The sequence below is a fragment of the Dermacentor andersoni genome, chromosome 11 (genome assembly GCF_023375885.2).
Source record: "Dermacentor andersoni chromosome 11, qqDerAnde1_hic_scaffold, whole genome shotgun sequence".
Taxonomy (NCBI): domain Eukaryota; kingdom Metazoa; phylum Arthropoda; class Arachnida; order Ixodida; family Ixodidae; genus Dermacentor; species Dermacentor andersoni.
In genome coordinates, this window is record NC_092824.1 from 88212181 (window position 1) to 88233103 (window position 20923).

Genomic DNA, 20923 nt, shown 5'->3' on the forward strand with positions numbered 1-20923 from the left:
GTATATGGGCTTCCTGATATAAAACAGCGTTGGCAACAAATCTAGGAAGCCCGAGGCATGACCGTAGAGCTTCTCTTTCTAAAAGTATGAGAGGTTTAATTTTGTAGGCGGGGCCACCGGAAAGTATCACGCAGCCGAATTCTAATATGGGCCGAACATACATTTTATAGATCATCAGTAGGGTATCCCTGCGTAGTCCAGAGCGACGGTGGCTGAGCCGGCGGAGCATAGCTACGGCTCGTTCTGCCTTTGTTTTAATATGTTCAATGTGACTGCGCCAGGTGAGTTTGGCATCGTAAATAACACCAAGGTACTTGACTTCGTCAACTTGAGGAATGATTTCCTGTCGATATTGCAAAGATATATGCACTTGTGCAGTTAATGGGAAGACTAAGAGCGAACTTTTGCTAATATTTAATGACATACTTAATCTCTCTAGCCATGTCTCCAGCATTCCTAAGTAATTTTGCAACGACTGTTGTAGGGAATGTATATTGCTTGCGGAGGCAAAAAATGCGATATCGTCCGCATAAACATAAACATGTACTTCCGGAGACAAAGGAATGGTGCTTAGCAAAATATTAAATAATACAGGGGAAAGAACGGAACCCTGTGGTACACCTCTTGTCTGCTGATTTTTAGACGTCGAAATACCGTGTTGGTAACAATAAAATTCTCTATCCCTTATAAATTCGCAGATCCAAGCGGTTATATATTTTGGGAAATTCGTAGAGTGAAGCTTATCGTATAGAATGCAAAGTTCTACAGAGTCGTATGCTTTTGCTAAATCTAGTGTCACCAAAGCTGCGTACTCTCGTTTGCGGTGAGCAAGTTTAATGCGGCTCTCTAAATCTACATGAGCGCACCATATGGAGTGGCCCGGACGAAATCCAATCTGACAAGGACTGAGAAGGTTATCATCCTGCATAAAATTTTTTATACGGCCGTGAAGAACCCTTTCTATTAATTTTACCACATTTGAGGTAAGAGAAATCGGTCTTATGTTTTCTAAGTCAAGTCCTGATGATTTTTTCTTCAATAGTGGGATAATTTTAGCTACTCTCCACTCTCTTGGAACCCATGAATTCTTGAGAGAGAAATTTATTATGTTTAGTAGGTCCTGAGGCGCATAATCAAATAAAACTTTTAGCATTCCTGTTGTAATTTCATCTGGACCGGGGGCTGACGCCGGCAAAGAATTAATAATGCCTTCAAGCTCTGTCGCTGTTACTGCTATAAAGTCGTCTACCAAGGGAGGTTTCTTTACTCCTATCGGCAATTGATTTGTGAAACGTCGCGCAAGTCCTTGAGCAATTTTCTCAAGTGATTCTGATAATTCTTTTGTTGATAGAACAACAGATTCGACGTTCCCAGGGGGCCGGTATAGCTTTGCGAGATCGAAGAAATTTAAACAGGGCTTTTTTATTGCTAGACTTCGAAAGGTATGTGTAGTGCCTGGAATCGTAATCCTCCTTAGCTTTTGAGACTGTTCGTTTAAATGTGGTAGCTATATATGTATAATCAGCCCAATTAACAGGACACTGGTTGTATAAAAGCTTTTTCCATGCAGCTTTTCTACTTCTAAAATCTCGTTCGCACTCAGAATTCCACCAGGGACAATATGATCCACCCTTATAAGATTTCACAGCAAATTTAGCTTTTTTGATGACTGTTTTAGTATTGAACATAGGCTCATTGCTTTTATATCCATCTCCATGCCTTCCTGGGCTTGTAAAGCTGATTTTAAAGCATTTTTAAAGTTTTCGTAGTTAACGAAAGTACGCATATTATTATTTAAACTAGTTAACGGAGTAAGCAGTTCAAAAATTATAGGAAGGTGATCACTGTTAGTTCCGGAATCTAGAGTCTTCCAGGAGGTGACTGTCATGCTCGGGGTAGTAAACGTAAGATCTAGGGCAGATCGCGACTGACCACGCACGAAGGTATGTGCTCTCGAATTCAAGCAGGAGAAATGATTCATTAAGACCCAATCCCACAGGCGTTTGCCACAAGTGTCCGTTCGGAAACCCCACGATACATGATGAGAATTAAAATCTCCCACTAGTATGATGTTCTTCTGACTGCGAGCAATAGAGGTATCTAGATAACGGGTATCGTGTACTCCAATGGGGAAGTACGTGTTTATTATAGAAAAAGGTGTGCAACCAGGTAGTATTATATCCAGTGCTAGGATTTCACAGTCTGGGGACATTATCTGGTATGCTATAGTAGCTCTATGGCAGATTTTTGATGACACAAACAACACTAAACCACCGCCTCGGGATGGGCGATCCAATCGAAAACATCTGAAATTCTTTAGATGAAAAGATTGACCAGCAGCAAGCCAAGTTTCCTGTAAAATAATAATATCTGGAGAGTATGTAGAAATAAGATATAATAAATCTGTTGCGGCCGAAAGTATGGAACGACAGTTCCACAGAATTACTGTTAAAGTTCCTATGGTGAATAAATCCGAGCAGTAGAGACTGCTTGGTCTAAAACGTTCTCTTTTAAGAAGTCCTTCTTAGTCGGAGTCTCTCTAACGTACTTTTTTGCTTTGGAGTTGATGGGAGAGCTAGATCTTTTCTCTGTCGGTGACCTTGTTCGTTTAAGAGATCGGGGGTCCATGTCTACATCTTGATTTTCCAGCCCATCTGTGTCGGAGAGACAGATTTGGTCGGCTTTCTCAGGAGTTGATGGCTTTGGTGAATCGTTATTTGTGAATGGCTGCGCGGTCGATATTTCAATAGGTGGACTCCGCGGTAGACCCGACACCGGATCAACAATATTGGGTTTATTAGTTAGTTGAAGCCACGGAGTTAGTTGTGAGGACAGCACCTGAACGAGGGAGTCGGTGAGATATCGCTGTCCTGGCACCTTCGTCGTTCTCTTCTTCTGGGAGCCACCCAACATGCCTAGCATGTGGCACCGAATCGCACCGAGTGGCTGTCAGCTGTGTCGAGGCCGTGGCAATATGCTTGTTATAAACAAGGCTCTCGACTAATTCAAACTTCTTGGCTTTCCGGGTTAATGCAGCTCAGCCATAAACTGCTGATAATAGAGCAATCATAAGGCATGAATAGTCAAAACAGGCCCCTGTTTTTGTTCAGGCTGCTGTTTATGTTGATGGGTGCCACTATGAGATGATGCTACTGACTCATACCTATTCTCTTTGTACGCGTGTTCAAATTCGATGGGATATGTGTATCTATGTATTCATGTGGTACTCAGTATTCTACTATGAACCATATTTTATTTAACTTTGAATAATTTTGAACTTCTGATAAATCAAACGAAAATGTGATCCCCGGGACTTTAGCTGGAAGCCGACTGCATGCATATGTTAATTTCCTTGCACTGACCAATCATTGCGGTTCTCGCAACACTTCCATCTTTGAACTCTGCCAAATGGCAAACTAAATGCCATACTAAGTTTGTGCTAGGAGCTATATATTTGTCATCATATAACTCTATTTTCAGTCTGTGTACGCACATAAGGAGTTTCATTACACTCTATCTCTGCATGCAAGGATTCTACATGCTGTCTACTCGAAACGTGTTCTTTTAGCAAGAGTCACTGCAGACCACCACTGCTGCTTGTGCATTTAATTCTGTGATATGTAAAGTGATGTGACATTTTTAATTTTTTAATCCTACTGTGTATCAATTTTTGGCTGTTATGGCGTATGTATATACGTTGTTGAGTTGCAGTTGCTGCGTTGTATAGCCACTTAGTATAATCGACTTCTAGAGAGGTGCTGCTGCAAGTGTGATATGCAAACAAAGTTTTATTTCTAGCTACATGTGCTCGGGGGGGGGGGAGGGGGAGCATTCCTGTATTGCGTGTGTCTTTGCCAATTTGGAGCTTATAGATTTTGCTAATTCAGTGTACAAAATGCTTCTATAAAGGTATCGGTAATTTCTGAATGTGTTATTTAAGTGAATATCAGATGTGTCCACTACAGCTCTGGACTGCACCAGCTGTTGGTGCATGTGGATGCATGTTTTTTGTACTCGTTGAGCTTCCATCTTTGATACAGTGTTAATCTGTATGTGTGACTTTACAGAAGTGTTACAAGTATAATGGGGATATTAGTACGAGACGAGTTGGCTTTAGGTCCTGCTTCAACTGCTCTTGACCTCTGGAGCCACACACAAGATTCGGTTGTAGTTCTTATTGTGCTTCTGCATTTTCATGGGCTACAGCGCTACAAATCAGGTTTAGGTATAATGCAACAAAGAGATAGAGTTGTAACAAGTACTAATACAGAAATACATACATGCTACATACATGCATGCTAATACATACATACATGCTAATACATGCTATTCATTTAATGTCAGTATATCATTGTTAAAAGCAGAATCAGGCTTAAGAACCCTGGCTTGTCGGCGTCGCATCGCTACTATGTACTTATTTCATAGTTTTTTTTACAGCTCACTTCCTCATAGGTTCCTCAGCTCTACCTACATCAGTCCTCCTGCACGCATTTCACTCCGCATTGGTCATCCCTTTCAAGTCGCCCGTCCACGTGCGCACACTACCACTTTTGCCACATCATTCTTCCCACGTTCAGCCTCGGACTGGAAAGGCCTTCCACACGACATTGCCGCAATCACCTGCCCTTCCACGTTTTTGAACTGTATAATTAACATATTTACCAGCGAGCAAACTTGTACCTAAACATTTTTTCCTTGTGTATTTAATTTATTTTATTAGCTACCCACCCCTTATGTAATACCCCCAATCCTGGGGGCATTTAAGATAATAAAGTGAAATGAAGTGAAGAAAAAGCAAGTGAACTGAGATATGGTGAAACATTACACAGATAAAATGTTTGACACGTAACTAAAGCAAACAAAGCATTCTAAATTACATGAGAGCAGTCGCAAGTTGAGTAAATATGGGAATAAATGCTTTTTAAAACGACCTATACCAGAAGACAGCTTTATGACAGTTGGAATACAGTTCCAGAAGGACATCGCTGTGAACGTGGAAGTTAATTTACCATAATTAGTTCTAATTTTAGGCAATAAAAAGTTGTTAGCTGATGCAAATCGAGTTTTATTGTGATTAGCAAGTTCACTGTTAAAAATTATTGGGGGAATGTTTGAGTGAAGTGAATTATAAACAAGGATTACCATATTTAATTTAAATAGTTTGCGAATTGTGAAAATCGATCCTCTTGCAAAATAGCAGATGCGCTACATCGGTGTGACTGGAAAATAATGTTGCGGATGGCCTGGTTCTGAACGTATTGTAGAGGAGCAAGATGAGAGCTATATGTGTTGCCCCAAGACACAATGCAGCAGGTGAAATGACTATGAATGAATGCGTGATAAAGAGAAACCAAGGTTTGTAGTCCAAAGTATGGGAGGGCTTTCATAAGAATCCGGATGCCATATGCAATTTTTTGCTATGAATGTGAAATATGGGTAATAGACTTTAAGTTAGAATCAAGGACAACTCCCCAAAATCGATAATGATTAGAAGCTTTGATGGAACAATTATCGCTAGTTATAGTGGAAATATTTGTGACCTTTTGTGTTGGGTGAAATAGCATGAAGATTGCTTTACTGGGGTTAATTTCTAAAGAGTTACGACGACACCAGCAAATAATATTTTCCAGATCAGTATTGAGCTTAGAAGTTAGGCTTTTAGTCAGCAGTCAGAGTCATAGTGTCATCCACATAGGTATAAGGTTCACAATGCGAAAGATGTGGGCAGTTAGGTCGTTAATGTACATAGTGAAAAATAATGGACCCAATATTGGCCCTTGAGGAATGCCCCTATCAATTAATTTGAATTTAGAGGTTATTATAAATTCTAAAAGCCCGTTGTCTGTTATTTAAATAATCGTGAACAAAAGCCAGTGCCGGTCCTACAACACCGATCGCACCGTATTTAGCAATTAATATATTATGAAGAGTTGAGTCAAACGCTTTTGTGAGGTCAAGAAACACTGCTCCAGCATATTTACCTTCGTCAATGTAGTGCTTAATCTAATCTAGCGGAAGTTTTGCACATTATAGTACATGGATTTGTCTGTTCTTTGCAATTGTGGCTTGAGACGGTCTCGTAGCTTTATATATTATGCCTTATATGTATTCATTGGCCTAAATTTTCAAGCAATAATATTTTTACGAAGGCATTAGACTAATAAAACTGTGCGCGAATACATATTAATTGCGAGTTGTCGCAGATATCCTTGTCCAATATCTCAGACACTATAACTCACGTTGCCTTCAATAATTTTCAAAATTATTTCCAAACTGATTATGTTATCCGGCCGCATGCAGACGTCAACGGAGCCCTACGTCACGTACATTCAGGACGTCTTGGCTTTGTGCCGCAAAGTTGACGCATACATGACTGAGTCCGACAAGATCTCCCACATCCTTAAAGGCATTGCCGATGACGCCTTCAACTTGCTCGTTTTCAACAACGAGGCGACGGTGTATGCAGTTATAGAAGAGTGCCGCCGCCTGGAACTCGCTAAAAGCCGATGTATTGACCAGCAGTTTGCCCGTCTGCCCAGCACCCCAGCGACATCTTCCTGTGCCGACACTCCTCGTCCCACCAACACTGGCGATGTTACACGGATCGTCCGGCGTGAGATCGAGGCTGCCTATCCGGCTGCCTTCGACTCCAGCACCTCCAATGCACCTGCGGTCATGGTTTCCCTGATCCAGGCAGACGTCTGCCAGGAATTCGCAAACATGGGTCTTCACACCATCTGCTCGGCTCATCGCCCTGATAACCACCCGGCTTCATCGATTCCGCCCCGTCCCGCATCTTATTACCCACCACGTTTCCGCAACCCCTCTGAATGGCGCACTGCTGACGACAAGCCCATTTGTTTTCACTGCCGTCGAATCGGGCACATTACTCGGTACTGTCGCAGTCGCTGGAGTTCCCCGACCCGGTCTACTTATACTGACCACTCGCGCCCCTCAGGTGGCCCTTCTCGTCCCTATGCCGCACGCTCCGATAATGCCGCCACTGATTCTCTTGCGCCGAACCGCCCCTATTCTCGTTCGCCTTCGCCCCAACGACGACAATCTCGCTCTCCCCAGCCCCGTCGCTCCTATTCGCCGACTCCCTTCGGACGCCACTACCAGCCGGGAAACTGGACGATGCAGCGCCTCGAGGTGACGCTGCATTGCTCCCTGCGCCGCCAAATCCTCTACTGACGTTGCCCACTCATCTGAACCTTCTTGACGTGCAAGTCGACGGTGTTTCTGTGTCTGCACTTATAGACACTGGGGCGTCATTCTGTACCGAAGCAACTTCCTCCCTGAAGGATCTGATCTTCTTATCGGGCCAAAATATCTACGACAGACTGTGCTCTTCGAGATGCATGACGCACCCACTGCAGGACATCTTGGGGTAACCCACACGTACGACCGCGTCCGCCGCCTCTTCTATTGGCCTGGTCTCGCTCGCTCCGTCCGACGCTATGTTGCGGCCTGTGATCCCTGCCAGCGTCGGAAAACACCGCAGGTGCTTCCTGCCGGTCATCTCCAGCCGATCACCGTCCCGGTGGAACCGTTCTTTCGTGTTGGATTAGACCTCCTCGGTCCCTTTCCCACGTCATCCTCTGGGAATAAATGGGTAGCCGTCGCAACTGATTACACCACCCGATATGCTATCACGCGGGCTCTCCCTACCAGTTGCGCCACTGACGTCGTGGACTTTCGCTTACGTGACATTATCTTACCTCATGGCGCCCCGCGACAGCTGCTTACTGACCGTGGTCGTAACTTCCTCTCGAAAGTTATCGCCGACATTGTTCGTTCCTGCTCCACTCAACACAAGCTGACTACCTCATACCATCCTCGAACCAATGGTCTGACAGAGCGGTTAAACCGTACTCTTACCGATATGCTGTCCAGGTACGTTTCTAAGGACCACCACGACTGGGACATTGCCCTTCCTTACGTCACATTTGCTTACAGTTCTTCCCGGCACGACACCGCCGGATTTTCTCTATTTTATCTACTCTACGGTCGCGAACCGACCTTGCTCCTTGACACGGCACTTCCTCCTGCTGCGATCTCAACAAGCGAGTGTGCGCGCGACGCCATGCACGCCAGCTTGCCCCTGCTAGACTGACGGACTCGCAAACCACTCAGCAGCGTCACTACAATGCCCGCCACCGTGACGTTCAGTTTTCGCCTGGTGCGCTCGTGCTCCTGTGGCCGCCCTCTCGTCACGTCGGACTTTCAGAAACGCTGTTTTCGCGATACGCAGGGCCCTACCGCGTGCTGTGCCAGGTGACGCCTGTGACGTACGAAATTGCTCCTGTGAGCTCAACCTCGTCATCTACCGTGGCATCTAGTGATGTCGTGCACGTCAGTAGGCTCAAGGCCTACTACACTGCTTCCGAGTCCGGCCTTTAGTCGCTCCGGGACGGTGCTTTTGCCGCCGGGGGTAGTGCTACGGAACAGTGTTTACAATGACGAAGAGGCGAGCAGTCAGAAGACGACGACGACGATTGGAGGCTAGCGCGGGCTGTTGCCCCTTGGCCAACTGCGGCGTATTGCCTTGTATATATACTTGTATATAGCTTTTCGTCTGCGTCTTCCTACGTAGCAGTATTAAACCCAGCTATAAATTCGGACACCTTTATTTATATTTTTTTATTTACTCAATACTGCAAACCTTGTACAGGTCCAAGCAGGGTGGGTCAAATGGCAGCAAAACAATAAACAATAATAAAAACAAAAAAACAACATCAATGTGTGGTGAAAGGCAATAAGGAATCATTCCAGTGGGTTACAGTGTGAGGGAAAAATGAAACCTTGAATAAATCTGTTCGCGCAAAATACGGCGCCAGGCAATTAGGATGATGGTGGCGTGTATGCCTTGACGTTGAAAGCGACAGATATGGAGAAGGGTTGATAGCTAGATCTTGATTCCAAAGCAAGAAAGGAAATTGCAAACGTAAATTTTTTCTTCGTTGTTCAAGACATTGTATACCGTTAATCTGCATTAATTCAGAGGGTGAGTCATACGGGGAAAATTTAGAGTAAATAAACCTTACAGCTTTTCTCTGTACCTTTTCTAGGCGGGTGATATTGTGTTTATTAAATGGGTCCCAGGCAGCGCATGCATATTCAAGTTTAGGTCTAATTAGTGAATTGTAAGCAAGTAATTTTACGCTAGGGGGGAATTACAGTTTACGGAATGCGGAAGAACAGATGTTATCTATATGTAAATTCCATGATAAAGTATTAGTAAGTGTGACACCCAAATACTTATATTTAGTCTCTTCCAGCAAAGGTGACGAACCAAGCCTGTATTTAAAGAAAGCGGAGATTTTTTGCGATAGAAGCGAAGAAAGACGGTCTTATCAGTGTTAAGTTTCATGTCCCACGTTTCACACCATTCAAAAATTTTAGCAAGAGAGGAGTTAAGATGGATTTGGTCGTTAATTGAAGTTATTTCTTGAAAAAGCACACAATCATCCGCAAACAACCTGATTTGGACATTCGGATCAAGTTCAGCAGTAATGTCATTAATATATATAAAAAAAACAATGATGACCCCAGCACACTTCCTTGGGGCACGCCAGAGCCGACCGGAAGGCAACCTGATTGCTGCTCATTAACTGTTACAAATTGGTAGCGATTGGTTAAATAGCTTGATATCCATATGATTAAAATTTCTGGGAGTCCAATGCGCGTGAGTTTTAAAATTAGTTTGTCATGGGGAACTCTATGGAAAGCTTTACTGAAGTCAAGAAATATTGCATCAATCTGCCCGTTCCTATCGAAATATGAAGGGAGTGAATGTATTACTGTCACTAATTGTGTAATGGTTGAGTATCCTTTTCTAAACCCGTGCTGGAAATGAGAGAGGACTGCGTGTGCATCTAAAAATTCATTAATCTGGTTGGCAATAATATGTTCGATTAGTTTACAACATGATGATGTAAGTGATATTGGACGATTATTTTGTAATAATGTGCGGTCAACTTTCTTGTGTATTGGCACAACCCTGGCTATCTTCCAGTCGCTTGGTAATTGTCCATGAAGTAATGAAGTACGAAATAAAATAACTAGAAACTTTGCAACAGATTCCGCATATCTCTTTAGAAACACGTTAGGAAGGTTGTCGGGACCACATGATGATTTGGTTTTTAAATTTAGAAACATAGAAACTACGCCAGGGTATGAAATAAAATTTACATCACAGGGGTGAAACACTGCGTCATTGGATGGACAAGCACCGGATTTAGAAAACACACTGTGAAAGTAGTCATTGAAGTCATTGGTTACCGATCACGCAATATCCCCGTGATCGGTAACCACAGAACCATCAACCAAAATTTGCGACACCGGTTTCTTTTTTTTCACTTATATAATTCCCGAACTTTTTTGGTTCCTCTACAATGAAATTTGGCAGCACTGTATTAAAATAATGTTCTTTCGAGGAGTCTACTGCATGTGCAAGATCTTCTTTTAAATCCTTTATATGACCTAAATGCAAGCGCTGTTTCTTTAACCTTTTTACCTTTCGCTTTAAGGGAATTATTTCACGCGTCATCCACGGCGTTTGTCTACGAAAAAATGTACGTTTGCTCGGTACAAGCTTATCTATACAGTAGTGGCACATATCTTTAAAACGGCGCCAAAGTGTGTTCAAATCAGTATCATTAAAATCGATAAGGCATGTTTCCAAATGTTCTATAGTGGATGCATCATCTGCACGTGAGTAATCTTTGAAAGAACAATGTTTCACAGTGTTATTAGGTAGAGTGCAAGCGACAATGAGTAAGTGAACACTGACAAGCAGGTGGTCAGAGAAGCCTTCCACAACTTCAATAGTGTAATCAGGTAATCCTCTTGGCAAAAATACCAAATCCAGTACATATTTGCTAGTTCCTTGTACACGTGTCGGTTCCTGAACTATTTGAATTGGGTCATGTGTTAACATTTTGTTAAGTACACTGTTTAAACTATTGCTGTTTTGAGGAAGGGATTCAAAATGCTCCAAATTAACGCCTGCCAGGTTTAGGTCACCAATAAGTAGCAATTTGTTACATGTGCTCTTCCAGTTTTAACAGATAATCAGCTGATGCATCAGGAGGTCTGTAAATGGCAAATAGAATGAAGGTATGGCCCCAGCATGAGATCTTTATGCACAAACATTCAAGGCCGAGAATTTCTTCCAAGAGAATAGCCTGTATGTGGCCTTTAATTACAACTGCAACGCCGCCTCCCCTGAAAGGCCGATCCCTACGAAAAACTTGGTAACAATTAGGGAAGACATCCTCGTCGGCTATTTCAGTCCGCAGCCACGTCTCGGTTATGACGGCAATATGTGGGTCATGTTCTAGTAAAGAAACCTCAAGGGGTTCCGTTTTGTTTACTACACTACGAGCATTAGGGTGATTATGCGCAAGTGCTCGTCACATTCTTTGGAAAGGCGTCAAGGCTCGGGCTGCTGAGGGCATTGATTGTTTATCTTGACGCGCATGTTCTTTGCCTCATCCCAAAAGAACAAATCTTTCTTGACCCTAAGTTTAAAATGAAGTAGGCGTACTTTTTTACCCTGAAGTTTCGTTTCTCATCTTTCGTGCTTTCCCACAGAAGCTTCCGTTTTTTTAGCGTTGCTTGCGAGTAATCATTTTGTACAGACATGCCTGAATTTTGGAGCTTGCTGCAGTTTTCAAATATAAGTTTCTTTTCGTTAAAATCCTGCAGATAGATGATGACCGGTCGTTTGCTGCCTTGTCGGCCGAGCCTATGAATGCGGCCGATTGATTTGCACTGTACTTGCAGCTTATTCCTCATTACCTCGGTGAGAACTTTTTCTTTGAGGGCTGCTTCCGTTTAGTCGTCACAATCAGAAACGCCATGAATAATTACGTTTGACCGCCCAATTCTGTCTTCGAGATCAGTTAGTTTCTTTGACTGGAAGCCAATAACATTTTCTATAGACTTGAGAGAAGTTTGAACCTGATCCCCTTCCGTCGGAGAAGATTCAGATAACCTTTTGTCAAGTTGAGTGTACGTCTGTTGAAGGTTATTTATCAATGTTTCTATGTTAGACAGTTGGACTTTCATTTCTGAAATATCGTTGCGGATAGCAGTATGACCTTGAAGCAACTCTTCAAACAATTCTGCAGAACTGAATAAAAGTTGTTTAATACACTTGCCGTCAGCTTTCGCTAAAGGTGAAAAATTTGATATGTACGGTTTTGTCATCACAGACGAGGAAAAGCATCCGTGAGGTGCTTATCGAATACTGCGAATCGACAGTAAAATTCCAAGATATCGCAACAATATGCCATCCTTCCACACGATGTTACGGCTTCACGCAACATGTTTAAGGAAGAAAAAGCGGCTTTTTGCGGAAAGAAACACGAGGAGGCGGTTACTTATTGCCATGCAACTGGCCGCTTGAAACACTTTGCCTTATACACGGGCTTCTTTCATGCTTGGAAAAACACTTTTATGCAGCACGTATTGAGCAACACAAAGCTGTATCGGGAGTTTTTCATGTTGCTGTAAAACTTTTTTATTGACAATTTTCATCTGTATAATTATAATGTTTGAGAAGTTGATCAATTTATTAAGACTTTGTTATTAGGTAGTATGCAAAAAAAATCTGAGTATCTCCCAGCGACGGCAAAAACATTACCTTGCTTCCGTCAAGCTACGTGGCATTTACGTATTTTTATGTCTTGGTGTGTAATAGTTGGGATATCCTGTATAAACGGAATCCAGTAGCTATGGCTTTACGAAGAAAGCCGTATGGGTTTCGCATATAGCTCAGTGCTACTATTGGGCCTCCGACAACCATCCCTTTAATGATTGATTCCGCCACCTTTTATGCTTCCGCAGAACTGTTTTGCCACATTCAATGTCAGTATGCTTCGAGTTATCCTTTAAATCGGCCTCAGTCTGCAACCTGCGAGCTTCATGATTAACTCAGATGGTAAAGCAACGGTCCCGGAAAAGTGTACTGCTCTGGGTTTCGCTCCTTCGGCCTGTTAACGTTTTTTTTTTTCAACTGCGAAGCTTTCCGCGTGACAAACTTTCAGGGATTTCATTCGTAGCTTCGCGCTAGTCAGATAGATGACAATCTTTAAAAAAATGACACCTCTGTGTCCGCGTTTATTGCGACTGGATGTAGGACGTCTGGGATGATTCTGGAGAGAGAGAGAGAGAGAGAGAGGCAAAGGAAGGACAGGGAGGTTAACCAGAGATGATCTCCGGTTGGCTACCCTGTACTGAGGGAGGGGCAAGGGGATGCAATAGGTGAGGAAGAAAGAAGGATAAAAAAAAGAAACTAAGCACACACACGCACGTACACACGAACTATTTCTGTGGGCACTGTCACGCAGTCCGCAAAGGCGTTCCTAGTCTTACGCAGTGTCACCGTACAGTCCTACGTCACACAGTGTACTGGAGGTCCGTAGACCATTCATCCACCTATGACAGGGAGTGTGAGACGGTGTATGCCAAGCTATGACTCATATCTCCCCAATTTCAATATTGTCATACCTGTTGCGAATACGTCCTGCGGTCCTTGTGGTTCGTATTAGGGGCGAGGTTTCATTGGCGTCACGACAGAAGGGTTTCCATATTTTAAGATCCCATGTTTACGTGGCCCTCTAAGACGATTTTGGGAATTAAGAATATTAAGCTGTAACACAAGTGATAGCGTGTCGGTATAACAGTTAGGAGCTCTTTGAGCCCAACTAAAGAAGGGAGTTTTTTTTTTTCGTTCTTATACTTTTCGCAACAAAGTAAGCGGGCGCGAGTAAGCACAGAAATGCCATCGCGTTTAAAAAGAAAGAACGCGCCTCCCGGAACTTCCTGCAAACCGTTTAGGAATTGCAGCGTTCGACGAAACAACCGTTGTGACAACACCGATAGCGAGCCTGATAGCGAGCCGTATGCTGGGCACGAACTTCCGCTGCGTTCCGATTATCGCTTTTTGAGTGTTTTTTTTTCCCTTAAGCTATGTACCAACTGACCCGGATTTCAACCCTTCTGTATCGCTCACGAAATCGGGGCATAGCCAAGCTTAAGAAATAGAAGAAAATAGAAACATAAAGAAAGAAAGTCGCATATAACATTTTTTATAACGCACGCGGTGTTATCGACTCCGGCTAAAAAAAAAAAACAAACTACTCGGTAGTAGCTGACGTCATTGCACTTGGTCCGGAGGACTTCACAGACGTCTTTGAGTCACTGGAAGATAAGAGGACGCCGTTGCAGGAAGAGGCGGGAAGACAGGACGAACGGAAACATGATAGATAAGCGGCCAGCGCAAACTTTGTCGTTGCGTGCAAGCGACGTTCGACTCCAACCGCATTCGAGTCCCTGCTTCTGTGGACGAGTGTTTGGGATCGAAGCCAGAAAAAAACCCGGTTGGAAGGAGCGCCCAACGATCGGCTGAACGTGAGTACGCGCCCTGATTCGTAAAAGGAAAATACAGAGAAAAAGGCTCGTGTCAGCAGACGTCGGTCAGGACGCAGCTGAATGTGTAATCTATAGCATCAGAGAAATTGAGAGTAATTTTGCAGAGTAAGATGCTTTCGTATCGTAAACGTTCTTCGAATTGCGCCCGCGGTGATATGCGAAGACCGAAATTCATCACCCTTCCTCGAAATTGAGCGTTCTGCTGTAATGCAGGCCTGCATTGCGGTGAAGCACCACCCGCGTGGTGGCTATGGGGTTTTGCTGCGGAGCACGAGGTCGCGGGTTCGGTTTCCAACCGCGACGGCCGTATTCAAGTCTGGGCAGAATGCAAATAGCGATCGTGCTCTTAGATTTGTGTGCCCGTCACTGAACTCTGGCTGGTCAGAATCAATCCGGAATTTTTTCATTACGGTTCCTCTCTCTTATCCACGATATATCATTGCGTAAATATACCATATTATGAGTCGCTTAAACGCGTTTTGATCTCGTTCGCTTGTTCAATTTATTTTTGTTCCTGCGCTCTTTGGATATTTATGCCCTTGTTTTCACAAAATAATATTCGTTTCGCGTTGGCGCTCTTTCTGTGTTCGCTTCTTCTTTCATTTTCCTAAACGTTTTCGCCGCAAACATCGACGTATATTATCACGTTGTAGCGGCCCTGAATAAAAGAAGCACTGCCAAACGGTGAGTCAAGTATTGAGGAGTCACCGTCAAAAAGCAAAATATCGAACGCGTCATAATATCAGTATGACAACAGTATACAATATACCTCTGTCCCCTACCCCTTTGTATCTGTCAGATGAAATGCAGGTTACAAAATTTCAACATGGCCTTCCTCCCTTTCTTCTTTCCTTCAATCTCCCATCCTTTCTTCCAATGTCTTGTTTCTTTGTTTCTTCTTCATATTTAAACTGGTATTCTTATTTCAACAACTCGAGAGCCGCGGCTTCCATTACGTTGGGCATCTACCTTTACCGTCCCCACCGCCGTGAACCAGCAAGATGACAGGGCTGGCAATAATCGCGGCTGCGATGACTGCAGCGGTGCTCAACTCCGTCCACTGCGCAAGCATGGCAAAGGGCCCGGAGTTTGCCGGCGGCGAGCAAGCCGCAGAGCTCGAGACGCGGGTTTCCGCCTCGAGCGGCGTCCTGAACATTCGGGACAGAAACTGGCAGGACCAGCATGGCTGGGGGAGAAGCACGTACAGGTCGGAGTATAGCCGTAAGTTTAGAAGCATTGTATAGTGTACGGTAATATACTCGTATTATAGTGCGAATCAATACTGCAAGCGTATCGCATGAATGGATGAATTCACGAACACAAGCCTGGAGCGTACTGTACAAGTGAATAGGAAGTTTTAAGAGGAGAGAGAGTATTTCCGTTTACGGAATGCGGTAACACTGTATAAACGGATGACAGCAGCAGCTATATATAGCTGCAATATATTGCGGCGCTTCATTCAAGCTCAAAGCGTTAGAAGCATGTTTGTGTGGCTGCTGTCCTCGTGGAATTAAAAGAAAGGAGTCGCTATACGGTCATCATTATACTACTGGCGTCGCATTTACACCGGCAGCCAAAGTCGCACACGAGTAAAACGTGTCTTAGGCTAGTGCGTTAGACATACACGCGGTTGGAAATTTATTGCGAAATCAAAATGCGAGAGAGCTAGAGTCGACGATTCGTCGACCAACCCGCAAAATAGTACCGAGATAGCTGTTCCGGACACGCACTTACAGTAATGTACCACGTGATAGCCCTCATTTGTGCACGTGCTGTTCTTTTAGGGCACAGCTCTAAAAGAACAGCACGAACAGCATTCGTTCAGCATTCGTTCAGAACAGCATTCCGTTCCTGCGTTGAGCGTCGGCGTGCCTTGGCGTCGTCCCTCGGCGTAGCCAGCGAAAGAGCATAGCGGCAGATGAAAGCGAACGCGGAGCGTAGCGGGAAATGAAAGAAGAGAGCGCGAGGAGGAAAGTGGAGGAGGAGAATATGGCGAGAGGGTCAGGAGGAAAGCTGAGTGCCGCACGAGACTACGAGGTGGCGCTATAATATTTGTAATCTGATTGTATGCGCGACGCGGTTTGTGTAGTACTTTCCGAAAGCCACGCGATTGCACTGCAACGACGACAATTTTACATTCGATTCATGGGTGCCGCCATCTTGGGCCGTTACACAAACAGTTTCTAAGTTTTATGAAAAGCGAAGCCGCGTAGCATGATCGCGAAGTGCTGAACGCATTTCTACAACTATTGTCATGCTTGCCAGTCGACTGGAGTAACGTGTAAATTCCGTTAAAGATAAAGAACAGCAGCGTCAACAGCCCAAGATGGCGGCACCTAAACCCTTCTGTAAAATTGTCTTATGCGATTGACCAGCAGATCAGATTTTCAACGAACGCCGACTCTGCTCGCCGCTATTGTTGTGCTTGAGTGTTACTTGTTTTGCAACGCTTCTCTGCGTTTGCAACGTGCCGCACGAGAGATTGCCCGTGCCAGCCAATGTATCGCGAAATAAAAACACGTATAAAGGTGCGCTCAAGTTTCGCATTAATGGGTATCGTAATCTTCGGCGAATTTTTGTGTCTTTTTTCCGTGCTCTCTACTTATCTGGCGGCCGATGCCGAGGAATAAGTAAGCGTTTTTTTCCCCGTTTTCTTATGATTGTCTACTTTCACTCTACTTTCAGCCACAAGTAACACGCGGATCCTTTATTAATATATATATATATATATATATATATATATATATATTTTCATTCGAGGAATCCGGCTCACGCGCATGTATAGTAAAACATGAACGAAAGACGAGACGTATATGATGAAAGGGCAAAGTCCTTTGTGACGCATTGTGACTGCATTTTCGCCCCACCCCCTCCTCTCCCCTCCTCCTCCAGCGACCACCCAGCGCTCAGCAGTGGCACAAAAAGCGCCGACCACCTACCACCGCCATGCGGGCAGATTGTCGCGTTTGAATCGCTGAGCGCTGTTAGCACTGTACATTGTGTTAAGGCGAAAGCCTTATATGCCCAATGAAACGAAAAATTTGGTGTCCCTCCGGCGTTAACATCCGATGGTACCAAAACCCACGTGACCAAGTGATGACGTCACGTTCCCGGCGCTGGGCCTGCTGCGGCTCGCACTGCGAAGTCCCACGGTGAAACAAAGTGAATGAAGGTGCATTACAGTGCATTGAGGTGGATTGAAGTGGATTAAGGTGAATTAAAGTGGATTAATGGCTCATCCACACCGGCGACTTGAGGAGGTCGGGCGACCATTTGCGACTGGCGACCAAAAAGCGGCCGAAGGCGACTGACGTTCACACCGGAAAGCCCGGCTGAGCGCGACCCGCAAGTCGCAATCCCGGAGATTATCATTCTCAGCGAGAACTCTCGGGATCTACGCGGATTTGCCGCGACGCGGGAGAAGGCCGGATGTAGACACATGAAGGATCACTTCCGGTGCGCCGCTGATTGGTTGATCAGTTTTGCGACCACGGTCGCGCGACTGAAGAATCGAGCAGTGAGCGATTGGCCCAAGATGATCGCTTTTCGAGAAAAGCGACCGTTTGCGACCACTTGCGACTGGTCGCTTTGCGACCAACTTGGTCGCGCGACCACTGTCAGTCGCCGGTGTGAATGAGCCTTAAGGTGAAATAAGGTTGGCACAAATTAGAGCAAAGTGGATTAAGTGGTAGTTTTAATTTAAGGTGATAATTTAGAGAAGCCATAGCGCTTTCACGTTCGAGTCGTGCGAGGATACTTAAGTGACTATCAACTTCTTGATTTTTGACGGTGAACGTTTGTCACCGTATTATCGATGATATCGATTTCTCTCTTGGCTCACGTACCATGCCAGATTGATGGACTCTAACGGACGATGTGTGCGTGCTGTGCTATGTGCTCTCTCCCTCTCTCTCTTCCCCTTCCCCATCTTTCATCTCCCCCATCCCTCTCCCATGTGTAGGGTAGCAAACCGGTTAAGCTAAACTGGTTAACCTCCCTGCCTTTCCTTCTCCACTTTTTCCTTCCTTCCTTCCTTCCTTCCTTCCTTCCTTCCTTCCTTCCTTCCTTCCTTCTCTCTTGGCTCAATACGCGCCAGTCCTGCTGTCGCGCTTCTTGTTTGCGCGGCTTCTCGACGTGCTAATACTCCAAGATGGAGGCCACGATGACGTCAGTCAGTGCGAACCATCGATGATCTTAGTGGGATAGTTAAGTTGGATGTTATAATTCTGCCTTTGGCGTCCGCGACACTATCAAGATGTTCCGGCGCGGAGCAGAATTTGCTGAAGTCGCGTAGCTTCCTGCTATACGCGCAGAAAACTTCTACGCGTATTGTTTGCTGGCTTGGATAGCGTGTGGGAACCGCTGCGATCGCGTGAGCTGAGCGAACGGGTGTATCACGATGCCACACTGCATCCGTTTCCTGTGGCACCTAAACCGAAACTGGTGCATAGAAACACGCTTTGAATAAATTGTTTAGGGTGCTCTGATGCATTGCAGCATCATTTTGTTGAGTTCTAGAGGGCTTTAACCTTTGTTTAACGCGAAAGATGGCAAATTCCAAACCTCATGTCAGTGCTCATTTAAGCGCTCCACACGGCTTAGCATGCTGAAGTTGTAGTCAAGCAGAGAAGCGGTGATTGTCGCAAAATTTTTGATGTCCGCTTGGGGAAAGAACGCGTTTCTTGCTGTGTTTTCGAAAAAGCATCACGTAAAGTACAGTGTCTGAAACATCCGGTACTTTGAGTGTTTTGGAGAACAGCGGCTTTGCTGTTCTCCGAACCGCTCAGTGGGCAGGAAGTTTTGGAGATCGCTTGCTACGTGAACTGATTCGTTATGGCGCAGTCGAATAACCAGCTTCGTGGCTTTCGGACGATACGCAGACACCGTCAAGAACACGTACACGTACAAGCAAAGCGGCTCGATCTCTGGCTGGATGATCGCTGTCGTCGTCATCGTTCCCCTTGTTGTGCTGATCGGAATCGTCGTGCTCTGCGTATACGTCTGCAGAGCCTGCGCGGGGCAAAAGGTACAGTACGCGAGAAAAATGTCGTTACAAACGACGAAAAGTTCTGTCAAAAGGTTGCGGCTTCGTCACGACGGCGAGCTTTCGCTCTCGTAACGGTGGAACTGCCTTTGTCGTGACAACCACTGATGTCGACGTTGCAACGGAAAATCCTACCGACTGCATAACACTAGGAACGCCTTTGCGGGCTACGTGACAGTGCCCACAGAAACAGTTTGTGTGTACGTGCGTGTGTGTGTAGTTTTTTTTAAAATCCTTCTCTCTCTCACCTATCGCATCCCCTTGCCCCTCCCCCAGTACAGGGTAGCCAACCGGAGATAATCTCTGGTTAACCTCCCTGTCTTTCCTTTGCCTTTCTCTCTCTCTCTCTCCTACCGACGGATGGCATTTTGTTGCGACGGGTAGACGAACCGCGCAGTACAATGACGTCTGTCACTATGTTAGATAGATTGCTGTTGTGACGGATATCGTGTGACCCCATAGATAATTTTTTTTTCTTTAATTAGAAAAGAAAGTTAGGGGTACTTCATTTCTGAAACAAACTATACTCCATCTCATAAGTCGTTAGCAGCACTACCTGTACGAGGCTTACGCCTGTAATATCCTCCCGCAGCACAAAGCTGAGTGCTGATAGCTTCGTGTGCACTGTGTTGACGCCGTTTTCGCGTTGAAGCGAGAGGCAGCACGAAGGTCAATTCGCTCGCTGCTGCTGCCGCGCTTCCTCACTCCACCGTTTCGACAGCGAGTTTACGCGGTCATCGAGTTAGATGTGTTCTTGTTTGCTTGTGCGCGTGTGACGGTTGGTAACTGAGCAAGCGAATGCTTACAAGTTTATACGGCCGATAAATCTACTATCCTTACTTCGTATAGGTGTCTACTAATTTGCTATCGCAAACGATGCTTCGGCTTTTGGGGCAAACTGCGACTTCTTCCCCTCCCGTTTTTTTGCTTACCGTTTTCGTAAATCTCCATGGTCTATTTTGTCTCCATCATTTGCATCTAATTTACCGTCATTTACTGCGATTCTTGTCATGTTTGGATATTTGCGCACGCACGCCGTATACCGCGAATCACTGTGGCGGTATCCGTCCCTCAACTGCTGAAGTCCCTACGTCTCTCGAAAAAATTGCCGCATAGTGTATAAAGCGCGATAACCATTTCTGGGTAGGGGATGTGCTGCCATGAACTTAAGAACCTTCATTCGAAGGGGGAGTGTTGAGTGGAGAGGCATGCTAGAATGCGGTGGTACGCGTGCTGTCCTGCGTTGAAGGATGTCGGTCGACGACGTAATTTCCGTAAAACGGAGATCTGAGGAAGGTGTCAATTCAGCGCTTGACCTGATATTACTGCAACGAGCGAACTAGCCCAAAAATATGTACGTCTGCGGGAGACGTAAAGAAAAAACCGGTTCTGCGGTGTAATAGGCTGTGGTGCCCTGCGGCGATGCACGACAGTCGT

The 20923-nt window shown here is 45.0% G+C and overlaps 1 protein-coding gene across 5 annotated transcripts in view; it reads left to right on the forward strand.

Moving 5' to 3' along the window:
• Positions 1-13842: 13842 nt before the first annotated feature.
• The window catches only part of LOC140214138 (uncharacterized), a 32517-nt gene continuing 25436 nt past the window's right edge, over positions 13843-20923 (forward strand). Inside the window, exons 1-3 of one of the 5 annotated variants that reach the window (XM_072285493.1) lie at positions 13886-14421; positions 15372-15663; positions 19323-19340. In XM_072285493.1, the coding sequence (XP_072141594.1) occupies positions 15444-15663; positions 19323-19340 (238 nt within the window). In that variant the 5' untranslated portion in view covers positions 13886-14421; positions 15372-15443. Of the gene's footprint in view, positions 14422-15371; positions 15664-19322; positions 19469-20923 lie in introns of those variants that run through there. The other 4 variants (XM_072285494.1, XR_011891087.1, XR_011891085.1 and 1 more) reach the window with 4 other exon arrangements.